Below are 14218 nucleotides of genomic sequence, written 5' to 3' on the forward strand. Positions count from 1 at the left end.
GTATTATGTTTTAAAAAATACTTTTTCTTTATTTCTTTAGGCCCCATAAAAAAAATGTTAGTTTATCATCCTTTTTTCTGAAGAAAGTGATGAGGGAGGGCGGTTTTTATTTTTTATTTTTTATTTTTTCAGAACAGAAACGGGTATTTAAATGAAAGCAACATGAACAATTGAACATGAAATTGATGCTATAAATTTATGCTTAACTACACCCTGGTGCCTCTTTCATTGTCCTACAGGCCTGACGTCATTCTCACACCGATTGTGCCACTTGAAAACTCAGAATAAATGTCACTCATTGTGGCTTGAGGCGGGACAGATGTTCCGTACCACGCCTTCAAAATACGTGCTTTATGCACAATCTGTAACACGACAAACGGCATTCTGGCAGCTAGTATCAAAAAGTGGAAGATTTAGTTCAACGAGGCGCCATGAGAGGCGCGCTATACATTTAGCGCCGGGAGAGCACGTGTTCTGAAAAAGGCGCGAATTTGGCAATTGAATAACAGTTGATTAAAATGAACCAAAGTAGACATGTCTGGTATCATTGGAAAGAGAATTTCATCAGAAATGCAACTGAATAGATAGTGAATCAATTCTTACCTGCTGAAAGCCTAATTTAGTGATTGAAATTGAAAATTAAAAAATAAAAATTTTTTTGATGCGGGTCAAAAAAGTGATGCAGGCGGGGATGATAAACTGACATTTTTTTTATGGGGCCTCCATCTGTCATATGCAGAGGGGTCGGTGCATTGTCATGCATTGGAATTGGTAATTCCCTCAAAAACATACGGTATGGTTTGAAACAATAAAAAAATATTTAAAAAAGTTTGTCGAATAATTGAATTCCCACATGGCACCCGATAGGCGAGGAACAACCGGTCCAGATATCAGATGATTACTCTGGTCTTTTAGTTCCGATAAAATGTGTAGAAGGCGCCCGATATACCATTCCAGATTTTATAACGAACGACGTTAATATCATGCGCCCATAAGCCACGTGCCCACAGTTCAACGAAGTCGCTTTAGATCGTGTGGTGGCTATTTTCTGTGTTTTCTCGAAATTCCATTGCATCTATTTGTTGAAAGTTGTGATATGAACGGGCATCAAGGTGTAGATCATGACCAGGAATTGGACGCGAAATTTAAAGAGCTCAGTTTGATGAAAAAGCACAAACGATCCCAGGTTGTGCGTGTTTCAAGCGGCCTGCCTCATCAACAGTCATCCAGTGTGTCCGAACAAGAGGCGACCGAGGAGCGCCGAAGACACAATAGTTTACGGGAGGAAGATCGAGTTAGGACTGTGGCCGCTATGTCAGAAAACTTCAAAGATATTCTAGATCTGGTGGGCGAGGATGCCTCACGACAAGGACTTCTGAAAACGCCAGAAAGAGCTGCAAAAGCCTTGATGTTTTTCACCAAAGGATATGAAGAAAAGATAGCAGGTAAGGGGATGCAAGGTTTCAGTGCAGGGCTGGTTGGCCAGTTTAACTTTTTGGCCGGGGAGGGGGAATGGGGGGGGGGGGGGGGGGGTGCTCAAAATGTCAACATTGAGACCTCTTCTTTGGATGGACGATTTATGGGTAGCATATACAGTATATCCAAAATGTTGAGGCAACTACATGGCATGTATGCTTTAAATATGTACTATTGCAATGGTCAATCCAAGCCTCATTCCGACCTGACCAACAATGTGATACATAAGGTAATAATACACAGATCACAACAGCTGCATGGGTCTCACTCTACAACAGTGTAGTTATCATGTGTACCACTTTTCTGAAATTTTGTAAATTTGTATCATATATCCGGTATGGATTTAATAGTTAACTGGACTTCAACTTGACTTTAATCTAATGACTGCCCATATATAGGCCTATGTCATAGGACCTTACTTTTAATCTGCCAGTGGATAAATACTGGCAAAACATTGTTCAGAAGGCTCCATATAATTGTTACTTTATATAAAGTGTTCAATTGAATATCCGCTCTCCAGTTGATCACTTGACTCCACCTGATGACTTTTATGACATTATGACATTTTTGGTGACACTAAAATCTGTGGAAAAGATGCCCCCCCCTTGTTGGTTCCTGTGTCTAACTGTACGACTGATTCTGGAGTGGGTGACAATCATACATGTACATATTGTAGGTTACACTACACCTGGTTCATTGGTGAAGCCGCAATACCTGACTCCAATCATTCCCTGATCACAATCTATTGATCTCTGATTGCTGTGATCACCGCCACTACTAAATGCCCTTTCGTTTCTATGCCAACAATTTCCTGGGTCTGTTTTATTAATTATTGTGCTTGATAATTATAGGAAATAAGTTAGATAGACACCAGCAGTGACCCAGCCAGTTGCTTGGATGGAGGCTGTCCTATGATCCAGTTTTTGAATTGACTGTAAATGTCTCCCAATGATGTGGAGGGTCTTATCCAGAGGTTTTCACATGCCAACCTTGCTATGCCTCCAAAAGAAAGAGTTAATGAGTATATGTATACTAAACATGATCTGAAAATCACCGATTAATTTCTGCAAGTGCAACCTTTGCTTTGCCCAAGCTTAAAATGTTGAAATAAAGCACTTGAATGTCCATGTTACCACGTGTGAAACATATGCTGCATGAAGACTAATGTGTTAACGGGCCACACCACTCGTATCTCAAATCTTGGCTAATGGTTCCTGATGGAATGCAAATAGGTGTCTTAATAAACCTGAGAATACCGTTGATAGAACTGTGGTTTACCATTGCTAATGTCTTTGATAAACCATGTAGTGGCTCGTGATTTTTGTCTGACATAACCCCAATTAGCGTAAAGGGGTTCAGATGATTCGATCGCTTTGAAATCATTGTGAGGATTCTTGTGCTGACGTCTATGTTGACTTAGAAACTGAATGGTCTCAAGCTGTGAAAGTCTCCCTTGAACCATCAATTATTGGATTTTTATATAGAGACGTGGAACCTTTCCATTATGGATTCTTTTCTTTGAAAGTAAATTGTATCCAGAGAAAATAGCATCGATTTGCTTACTGATACTTTTGTAGGAAAGGGCAGGTTATTTGATATACTGTACGCTTCTTGACAAGTGCGTTTTACAAAGAGAAAGAACAAGGTTCAGCCTCAGCCTCCTGATCGGGTCCTGATGTAGCATGGTGTCTTCCTAATGTCTATGGCATGCGAGGACCATGGATAGTTGTCCCCTCAACAAACAATCTCCCAGCATTCCTGCATGAATCAGTATTCTCAAGGATCTTGCCCTACCACTATTAGCAGTCACTCTAAATAGCCTAAGAATATGAGGAGAATCAATATGTGTAAATATTAATACTGACCATTATTCTGTGGTCAATAATATAACATAGCCCTGTGGTCCTGGGTAGTGGACATGCTGTCTCAGTTGATTACATTACAGTATTATCACAAAGGGATCACAGTCATACTGGTCTTTCCATAAATTTCAGAATAAGGACATCTTGTCACAAGGCTCTGAGATGTCCTAGCTCTACCAGTAAGGTGCAAGTAAGGCAAGATAGATAGACTTCTCCAGTCCTATCCTGGGTCACTTGCCAAAAAGCTCTGTGGTCGCCAAGTCCCATTTATCCCTGAGAAGTCAAACCTGTTAAAGTTCTGTTTTACATTCATGCATGCAGTCTCTTGCTTTGACACTGAACATTTTTGACTATTTTTGGCTTCATACCTCCCACTTTAGCTGACCTACTGAGTTTGCTCTATCAGAAAATGGAGTGAAACAGTATTTGAATAAGATTTCCCCAAATGAGAATATCTGATAGGCAGGCGTGAGATGTTGCCTTTTGATCATTCTGCAGGTATTGCATTCCCAATAGTGTGAGAGCCAGGCAAACATGTTGGTCACTCATAATCAGATGGCAGCGGAAAGTTCCCTCAGAACATTGTGTAGCCATTACAGTCATCAAACATACAATAATTAGATGAAAGATGCCATGTTTTACATTCATATTGATGTCAACTTTGCATTTGCCTGATTCCCTGGTCTCGTTGAGTACGTGGTTCTGCGTGGGTAGCTGTTTAACTGTCGTGTAATCGGTCCTGACGTCAGGGTGATCAGACCGGTATTGATCCGTTGACAGATTCCATGAATGGGAATCGTCTTGTTGATTTATTCGTTGATTGTTTCATTCATCTCACCTCGTGTTTCCCATCACGGCAAACGATGACTTTTCGATCATCGGGTGCGGGGGTTTGAATATCGCTGCATCGCCAATAGTGACATGTTTCCGTACATCAGTTTCCCATTAGGTTTCATTCAGGTTTTGTTTAGGTTATGTAGTCTGAAAAGGAAACTATGCGCTTGAAACATGTTGCCCTGCGCGGCTCATTTGAATAGCAATACGCCATGATACTATATTAGGATGCCCTTCCCAGCTCTTTTGAAAAGCATGTTTTGGTCAAGGATTCGCAGAAAGTGGGAGTGGTGTGGTCTTACCAGATCTGAAAAAAATGTAAATTAGGACAGATAATTATGACATGTGTGGGCATAACCTCTGTTTCTAACTCTAATACAAATGGTGGATTCCCATCCCATCTCATCCTGACTAACTCATTCAGTGGGCACAGGCACCATCCAAAGGGCACCCACAGCCACGGCCTTGTGTTAGCCTTGTTGCCATGTGTACTAGCGTCCTATTAATCAAAGTTTCATTTGTAAGCAGTCTTGCCACATGAGATAGCCAAGGTCAATGCTTAGATCCTTCTCTGTCGGTTGTGGTGGTACATCCATCTCAGACGAGATCTTTAGATCCTTGACATCACCATCAGCGAAGGTAAAAGATCAATGTAGGATGAAGCAATCCCTGATGAATCTCTATGATAATGTATCAGTGTTGCAAGAAAAATTGCCTTATGCCCAGTTTTTCCTTTCCGAAAATGAATGTTCATGAAATTAGAGGATGTGTTTGGTGTTTTCCCCAGTCCCCTTATTTTCGCTAGCTTATATTATCACAAGAGAGGGTACAATCGTGCGCGAAAAAGTTGAAAGTGCACAGTGTACATGTATTCAAAGGTCTTTGATCTGCCACCCTTGTCCCCAGGCTTCCATTAAACCTTAAGTGCCGATGGTATGAACCTCCTTCACATAAGTCAACCTTTTCATGTTTTCTTTAAAATTGTTCAATACTATAGTTGAGCCCGCAAACCTGGCTACAAAATAAAGACAAAAGAAAACACCATAGTGGTAAACTAAATTGAAAATGGGAAGTTCAGCATCCCCGCTGCAGTGGTGATGGGGTATCAAAGGGTCAAAACATTTTCTCTATTAATTGGAACTGAGCTATCATTAAATGTGCAACTTCTTAAACCCAGCCTCTCTACCCCATCTAGTTATTTGTGTCACCCCTATCAGAATATCTTGTGCCATGGTTCCGTAGGGTGTCGAATAATGGCCATAATGACGGCAGGTTCCTGTGGCAAATTAAAGACGTGGGGGATGGCGTGTTCTCAATGATGACACTAACTGGAACGGTGCGGTAGATGACGGCAGGAAGTTGGTATGGATTTTATGAGACGAATTCTGAATGCCATCATCAGCTAATCAATGCTGATCTAAATGAACACACGCTCAAAATAGACCACTTTTCTTCTTTACGTTTTTCAGACTTTGAGGGCTGCAAGGTCGTTTTGATTTCTATCTCGGTTTGTAAGCATTTTGATGTGTGCCACTTTGTTTAGGTACCACTTTCGTTGGCACATGTTGGCATATTCGTTCAAGGAGAAGGAGGCCATCTCCAGTTGCTGCCAGGGAATCTTGGTTTTTGTATCTGCATCTCGGGATGAGGCAATCAGAGTGAAGTGGCTTGCCTAAGGTCAAAGGCAGTAAGATGGTTATACCCTCTCATGGATGATATTACGTGTCTCCCATTCCTCTCAAACATTAGGAGTATTGGGAATGAAAAGCACTTGCCTGAGAGAAATGAAACACAAGGGATCAGTTGACATACCCCCCCCCCCCCTGCGAGACACTTTAAAATAGGACAAGGACATCCAAGGACATCCACCTCCATCTGGCAGACAGGACAAGGTTGGTTCTGTTATCCAAATGGGCTAGACTAATGAAGTAGAACATATTTAAAAAAAAGAAAATTATATAATAAATCATCATGATCTGGTTTATGCAGATCTTAATGGTTGTTAGACAAGTGGATTTTATTGTCCAATTACCATATTCACGAGCTCTCATCATGACACTATTGTGTTACGAAAGGATGTGATGTAAAATCTCTTGATCGACCTGTGGCCCCACCTGTTTTTTCAATCATTTCCATGGCTCATGGCATGGTAATCACTCCGAATGTCACATTGAAATTATGCCATGGGAATGTTCACAGATGCCAGGCAGTGGTCATTGAATATATGCTAAGCGTTTCAAGGCAGATGTTACTTGAATATGCTGAAGGTTTCCCGCGAGACACTGTAAAATAGGACAAGGACATCCTGAACATCCATCTCCATCTAGCTGACAGGACCAAGTTGGTTCTGTTATCCAAATGGGTTAGACTAATGAAGTAGAACATAGTTTAAAAAGAAAATTATATAATAAATCATCATGATCTAGTTTATGCAGATCATAACGGTTGTTAGACAAGTGGATTTTATTGTCCAATTACCATATTCACGAGCTCTCATCATGACAATGTTGTGTTACGAAAGGATGATGTAAAATCTCTTGATCGACCTGTGGCCCAAACTTCTGTTTTTTCAATCATTTCCATGGCTCATGGCATGGTAATCTCTCTGAATGTCACATTGAAATCATGCCATGGGAATGTTCACAGATGCAAGGCAGAGGTCACTTGAATGCATGCTAAGCGTTTCAAGGCAGATGTTACTTGAATATGCTGAAGGTTTCCCGCGAGACACTGTAAAATAGGACAAGGATATCCAGAACATCCATCTCCATCTAGCTGACAGGACCTTGTTGGTTCTGTTATCCAAATGGGTTAGACTAATGAAGTAGAACATAGTTTAAAAAGAAAATTATATAATAAATCATCATGATCTAGTTTATGCAGATCATAACGGTTGTTAGACAAGTGGATTTTATTGTCCAATTACCATATTCACGAGCTCTCATCATGACAATGTTGTGTTAAGAAAGGATGATGTAAAATCTCTTGATCGACCTGTGGCCCAAACTTCTGTTTTTTCAATCATTTCCATGGCTAATGGCATGGTAATCTCTCTGAATGTCACATTGAAATTATGCCATGGGAATGTTCACAGATGCAAGGCAGAGGTCACTTGAATGCATGCTAAGCTTTTCAAGGCAGATGTCACTTGAATATGCTAAAAGTTTCAAGGCAGACGTCGCCAGAGTGTGCCAGTACCTGCGTCGAGCATGCCGTTCTCTCATTGATCGATATCGGCTGATCCCAGAACCAATGCATGTTGATGGGATAGGATTAAAGCCGTCGCTTTCTAATATTAGTGTTCGTACTTGAGACCTCTCCAAGCAGATTGTACATATCCTTGAGGGGCGGCGACATTATTCCATTCCGCTGATGATGACTTGGTCTCTACCACTGTGGTCAGCTGGCCGTCTTTAATGATGGCTTTTAACCACATCTGCAGCCAATCAGCTATTTTTGGCCTGGGCTGTCTCTTGTTGGAGATGATACCATTATCATTAAGAACACATTCCTTTTCACCTCGCTTTGATGCTTATGTTGCCATTTGGAACAGGTATAATGCTTTTCTGATATGGTATTGAAAACTTGAGAAAAAAAAGAATAATCTTTTGCCTTGCTTAACAGTCAGTTTTGATTTGTACTTTTTAGATATCCTGAATGATGCAATATTTGATGAAGATCATGATGAGATGGTGATAGTTAAAGATATTGAAATGTTCTCAATGTGTGAACACCACATGGTACCTTTTATTGGCAAAGTAAGTAGATTGACAGGTCTTGTAAGACCCAACTGAGAAAATCTATCTTCTGATTTATCACAAGTTGCAATGTGTTCCTGAAAGAAAGAAGTAACCTGTCTATTCATCCATCAAATTTATGACATTGAGCCAGGTGGCACACTTTGACGCAATGGGCGGCTGTGATGACGTCATACGAGGATGTCTACTGAGATGCCACCCTCACATGACACACTAATTGTTAGCACAGCGGCAGGGCCAAGGATTGACCTCAAAAATGGATACCCGAATAATGATGCTGCAGCTCCACTTCTGCAGCAAGAGGAGACAAATTATCTTCATAACCCTATCATTCTGGTTGATGTTAGTTAAGCTCTGTATCCCAATACTTTTGCGGTTTCAGGTTAGTATAGGATATCTTCCAAATAAAAGAGTTTTAGGTTTGAGCAAAATTGCCAGGTAAGTGAAGTTTTTGATTCATCTAAAAGTGAATGTTGAGGGGATGATGACTATGAATGAGACCATGCAAGGCCCAAAGCAATAATGGTGGGGTCTATAGTCAGTCTCAGTTGGAATTGATAGTGAAAGACATAGAAATGCTGAATAAGTAGAAAAAAAGACTTTGACCATTCATGTTTACCCATAACAGTAAACGAAAGTGACCTCCCCTCAAACATCATACATTCATAATTTATTATTATATTAGAAGTGCTTTTGAATGAAAATCATTTGCAAAGCACTGTACAATTTAAAAAACAACACATAGTAAAAGAGAAAATTGTACATAGAGATTAAAACATTCATAGAGATTAAAACATTTAGGTGCTGGTGTCGAAGTGTTCAATAAAAAGGTGAGTTTCAAGATGTTTTTTGAAGGCGCTTTCCTGATCATCCAGTCTCTTTCCTGATATACATGTAGTCATAATTTCTTTCTCTGTTGCAGGATTGTTGAAGTATACAGTCGAAGACTTCAAGGTAATTCAATGAAAATGATATAGCCTGAATTTGTGGATTCTTTAAAACAATCTAACTACATGTATATGTATGTCGTCAGAGCAAAACCAGGCCCGTGTTGAGCTTGGCAGGTTGAGGCAGACTGGTTGTCCATTTCACCAACACTGTTGTCTGCCTTTCGTGAAATCCGAGTACATCAATTTCTTCCATTGTCGTCCAGTGTCATTCAGGCTGATCTTTCTGTCTAACATTGGTTTTGCTGGGACAGGTCACATACACCAGACAACGGGTGATATGAATAAAGACTAGCAAATGCTTTTACTTCAATTTTGTACAGAAAGGCCTAGTGTAAATGTACATGGAGTTTTAGATAAAAGCATTTGCTAGTCTTTATTCATATCACCCATGTGGGATTCGCCAAATTTATTTTAAATAATCTCATTGTGTCTTGGTTTCAGTGCAAGAGAGATTAACAAAGCAGATAGCAGTTGCATTAACGGAGGCCATCCAACCAACTGGTGTTGGGGTTGTCATAGAAGCAACGTAAGTTAAATTGAAACAATCCGGCCTCTTTTCTGGGAGAATGTTCCTGTGTATAGGGGTGGCCGAAGACTGTGCATATCCATTTATTCCATTACTTGAACAAATGCTGCCATACATAACAATGAGATTGTCACAGCTGCAACTGTCTGCGTTCAATTATAAGCAGCCATAAAATTCTACATTTTCAATTTTATTTATGTTCCAGACATATGTGTATGGTAATGAGGGGCGTACAGAAGTTGAACAGTCGCACAATAACAAGCACAATGTTGGGTGTCTTCCGGGATGATCCAAAAACAAGAGAAGAGTTCCTGACATTGGTGCGCCATTGACAGTGTGACGTAGGCCAGGTTGATCTCACTCAGTCTATACACTCCTACAGACCCCTTCCAGATGTAGACATGATCCATTCTTGCTCTACAGACTGCAGGCACTACCAGGTGTAACGTGATCCTCCATTCCAACTTCACAGACAGTAGGCCCTACCAGATAGGGACTTGATGAACATAAAAAAGCGACCTGTCTCAAAATCGCCTTACAACCTACAGCAGGATCAAGTGTGCATTTGATGCATTCCTGGAATTTTGTTCCATCAGGTTCCTAAAAACTGTCCTACCCCACGCTGTAAACAGTCTAAGAGTGTAATTTGGAAGTCCAGCAGAAGTGACTGCTATAACTTCCATGGAAAGGACATGGCGCCTTGGTATACGTACAAGACTTGGTCAGTTTTGTGAGTTACTAGCCTAGAATATGTGAGAGTACAGTCAACTTTGTGTCAGACGACACAACTGGCCTGGGACCAGTGATTTATTTTGAGTTATATGTCTAGATGATTTAACGGAAATGCGCTATAATGTCGTTGGAACTATAATCAACTTTGACTGCATTCAACAGACTTGCGTACTTTAGTTCTGTTAAAGTGCACTTGCCACATAAATGTGGACAAACTTGTCTTTCTTTTTCATCTGTGATGATCTGTTGACCAAACTGAGGGTTTTTGGCAGAATAGCAGAGAATATTTATTTCATTTTCGGTATCTGATTCAAAATTTTTGGAAGATTGATAAGGGGGACTACAGGCTGGAGCTGATGGTCTTCAGTTGTCTCATAGGTACAGTTCAGGAACTGGGTCATGGCTTTCTGCATTATATATACTTTTGGAACAAGGGTGTATCGCTTTTTTGTATATGACTTTGATATATTGGCGACTTGGTGAACTTAATCTGGCCTACCTTAACTGCCTGTAGACCCCCTTTAAGTGCAGTTGGAAAACATCCTTAAATCGTAAATTCAATGTGCTTTGAAGTTATTTATTTATATATGAAAGTGTATAGAAGAGTGAACTTGAAACCAGGTTCAGGTAATCATTAAGACCTGTGAATTACGGGTATATATTTCAGATGATGGGTACCTTATGATTAGTGTCTCAAGATAATTACTCATGGAAATTACTCATGTTGAACAACACTTGTGAAATCACTAGCATTCAACAGACTACATAAGCATTTGGTCACAAAATGGACCCAGTTACAAATTCTTCATTTGTCAGCTGATAGTTGATCACTTTTGTAATTCCTGAGTCATTGTTATTGACATGTTTGGTTATATCAGAGCCTTTCATATTCTAGGCCTAAATAAGCTGGGAATTCTCTCTCTCGCTCTAAAGGATTATGGGTTGACCATGTACCACCATTTTGGCTAGACCTCCAAATCCTAAAGCAATTAGAACTCTTTCAAAATGAAGTGACTGCTCATTCAAAACCTGGGAGGCTGTTCTCTTGAAAACAAAGAACAGACAACTGCCCTTCAAATGAGCAATCATTTCGTTTTGAAGGAGTTCTCATTGCTTTAGGATTTCAAGTCCTAGCCAAAATGGTGGTTCCTATGGTCAACGCTTAAAGTACAACTGTTCAATAAGAATGTCATGAGTACTCATTCATATCTGGTTTTGGACTTTTACACAGCAACCCTATATAGTGTATCTCTACATTAAAAGTATGCTACCAATGTGAAGAGGAGTTGGTAAATGTACCCAAAATCATTATGCGGTAACAATTTATCAAAGATTGTATTGAAAATGTCATTTTTGTAAAAGTCAAGTTTGTAACATATTTGACAAGAGCTGGATCTTAGTTTATTCCTCTGCCTGTTATATAATCTTGTGCAAGAAAGAATGGTATTTGCATGCAATAGTTATTCTAGTAATATAATTGGGATTATAAACAGGACCACAGTACATAAAGTGCACAAAGTTAAGGGTTCTGAAAAGCACTTTAACAATTGTACGAAAAATCTTAGCATGTGCATTATATTGAAAATAGCATTTACAGGATATGGCATAATATTTGAATTCAGTATTGATTAGCCCTGCAATTTAGGCTGTGCTGCTGTCTGGTTTTATGATTAGTACTAATCATGATGGCTCCAGTTCACCCTGGAGAATCAGACTCTACTGTGATTGAGGATCTTATCTTGGGTTTTGTTGAGGTGGAAAGAAAAATGTTTTGTCAAGTTAGTGGTAGTCTTATTGAGTCTTCACGAACCTCTGCTTTTGTTGTGTAATGAAATTTATCGTTTTATTAGTAAGCTTTTTATGATATCTATCACCAGCTGAGATTGTATTTATCTCTATAAATTTTTTACAATCAGTTTTTCTTGAAAGATGGAATTGTCATTTTGAAACAGATATTGTAATACATTATTGATAGCAGTTCCATTGCTATTGTAGGACGTAAAGTTCAGCAAGCCCATAAACAGTTTGATTGCCAAAGTTGGTGACAGTTTCTTTTCCTTACAGTCTCAGTTACTTGAAGTGTTGTTGTTTCCCAGATTGGTGTTACTGAATCAATGTGTAAAACTTGATGTGCATGTACATAAACTTGTGAGTTCTTTGTATATTATGTCGTATGTGTCAGCTAGTCTTTGGAAATCAGTACTTTGCAGGGGTTCCCTGAATCCAGCAATGAGTGATGATTCCCATTAAATCCTGTCTATATTTGAGATTTTAGCCTAAACTATGTGATGTCTTTTCGGATAGCGAAAATAAAAAGGTGATAGTTTTAGCAAAGGTTTGTCTTCAATTGATCATGAAAATCGGAAGTTGATATGGGTCCAATTGTCATCAGTTACATTGCTTTTTGGCAAGGACAGAACGAGATGGTTGTTCCTGGACATTGTCACAACCATATGAATAGAAACAGACGGTCCGTCGACTTCATTGAGAAGACAAGGGCCACATCATTAGACCATTAAAACAGGCTTCGATCCCCTGTGCTGTTCACTTACAGGGGGCCAGGCCGGTACTGTCTCATTGGCAAGTCATTTCTGTGGAATGTGGTCCTCCCCAGAAGAAGTACAACACAGGGCTATGGTATGTAAATCCATATGACGCTTGCCACATCTTTACGTGTCTATCACTGTCGAGTGCTGCCATCTGAGCAAAATAATTGTAACTAGGCTTTGAATGAAATAAAAAGACCTATCTCTTCTGGATGTGCCCTCCCCTTCATAGCTCGCCATGTTGCCAGAGAGTGTACCAAATCTTTGCTGGATGTGCCATGCCCCTTCACTATGCGTACTCTGTCTGACCTAGATGTGTACTCTCCCAACGTAGTGCACCATGTTTCTACTCTACTGGGTGGGCCTTGTCTCCACCCTTAGGAAAAATGTGACCTGGCCCACACCTGGCTGCCCAAGGTCAGTGAGCCACCCTGGGCCAAGCCTGGTCCTGACCTGGCTATATTGATGTATTTTTGGTGGCACGTTCTGCATGAGAGAAAAAGGACTTCGGGAGGATTCACCAATCTTCTAAGATGGCTGTGGTCCCAAGTAGTACTTAAGTTGTACTTGAAGAGTTGTCAGGTAGATATTGGGTACAACCAGTCTCGTGAGATCAGATAACCAGCTGGCAGATGTTGGTTGTTCCATTGTGCTTGTGAGATGATTACCATGGTACAACCAAATCAGTTGTCTTGTATCACCCATGTAGAACGCAAGTGTAATGTTGCCGTGTACAGCTAAAGGACCATTTGAAGGTTGTGTCAATGTCTTCCCAACCTGACCAGATAACCAGCTGGAAGAGGTTGGTTGTTGCGTAGGCAATCAGTCTTGGCTGCTCTGCCAAGTTGTCAACATGGTGAGAGAGATGAGGCAGTCACAGCCAGGCCGAATCAGTCCTGGCTGCTCCACCGTGTTGACAACATGATGAGTGAGATGAGACAGTAACAGCCTGGCCAAATCAGTCTTGGCTGCTCTGCCAAGTTGTCAACATGGTGAGAGAGATGAGGCAGTCACAGCCAGTCCAAATCAGTCTTTGCTGCTCCACCATGTTGGCACCATGATGAGGGAGTCAGTCACAGCCAAGCCAGGTTGTGTTCCCAGGACCAGGGTTGGGCCATGTGCCAGTTAATCTGGAACACGGATGGCATGCCTGGTCACACACAGGGCTGGCCAAAAGGTGGCGGTCCCCAAAAGGCCAGTCATATCTTTTTCTGACACCAGTGCTCTGACCGGGGTCAAGTTTCTCCGGAGACTTCCACCAGGGTGCAATGGTAGTCATCTCCAGTGAAACAACCCTGAAAATTCTAATGTACCACAATTGAAAAATACCCAATATTTGTACTTGAGTGAAACAAACAATGGTGTGGTGCCGAAAATTAGAATAAGACAATCTGCCTGCATCTTAAACACGTAGGTTATACAAAGTATGACGCATTTTTCTTTCTTGACTTGCTGTATGGCATGTATATGTATTTCTTATACAAACAAACTGGTGAATTCCCAATGCATTGTTTTTTAAAGACGTTCTTGCAAA

General features: G+C 40.5%; 1 protein-coding gene across 1 annotated transcript; it reads left to right on the forward strand.

Annotated features, from left to right (window-relative positions):
• The first annotated feature begins 981 nt into the window (after nucleotides 1-981).
• LOC135484526 (GTP cyclohydrolase 1-like) lies at nucleotides 982-12461 on the forward strand. Its single transcript, XM_064766097.1, has 6 exons — nucleotides 982-1445; nucleotides 7821-7930; nucleotides 8313-8368; nucleotides 8853-8884; nucleotides 9322-9406; nucleotides 9612-12461. Exons 1-6 carry the CDS (start codon nucleotides 1097-1099, stop codon nucleotides 9736-9738), a joined length of 759 nt encoding a protein of 252 aa, XP_064622167.1. The 5' UTR covers nucleotides 982-1096; the 3' UTR covers nucleotides 9739-12461.
• Nucleotides 12462-14218: the final 1757 nt, after the last annotated feature.

This window comes from Lineus longissimus, chromosome 3 (assembly GCF_910592395.1).
Source record: "Lineus longissimus chromosome 3, tnLinLong1.2, whole genome shotgun sequence".
NCBI classification, from domain to species: domain Eukaryota; kingdom Metazoa; phylum Nemertea; class Pilidiophora; order Heteronemertea; family Lineidae; genus Lineus; species Lineus longissimus.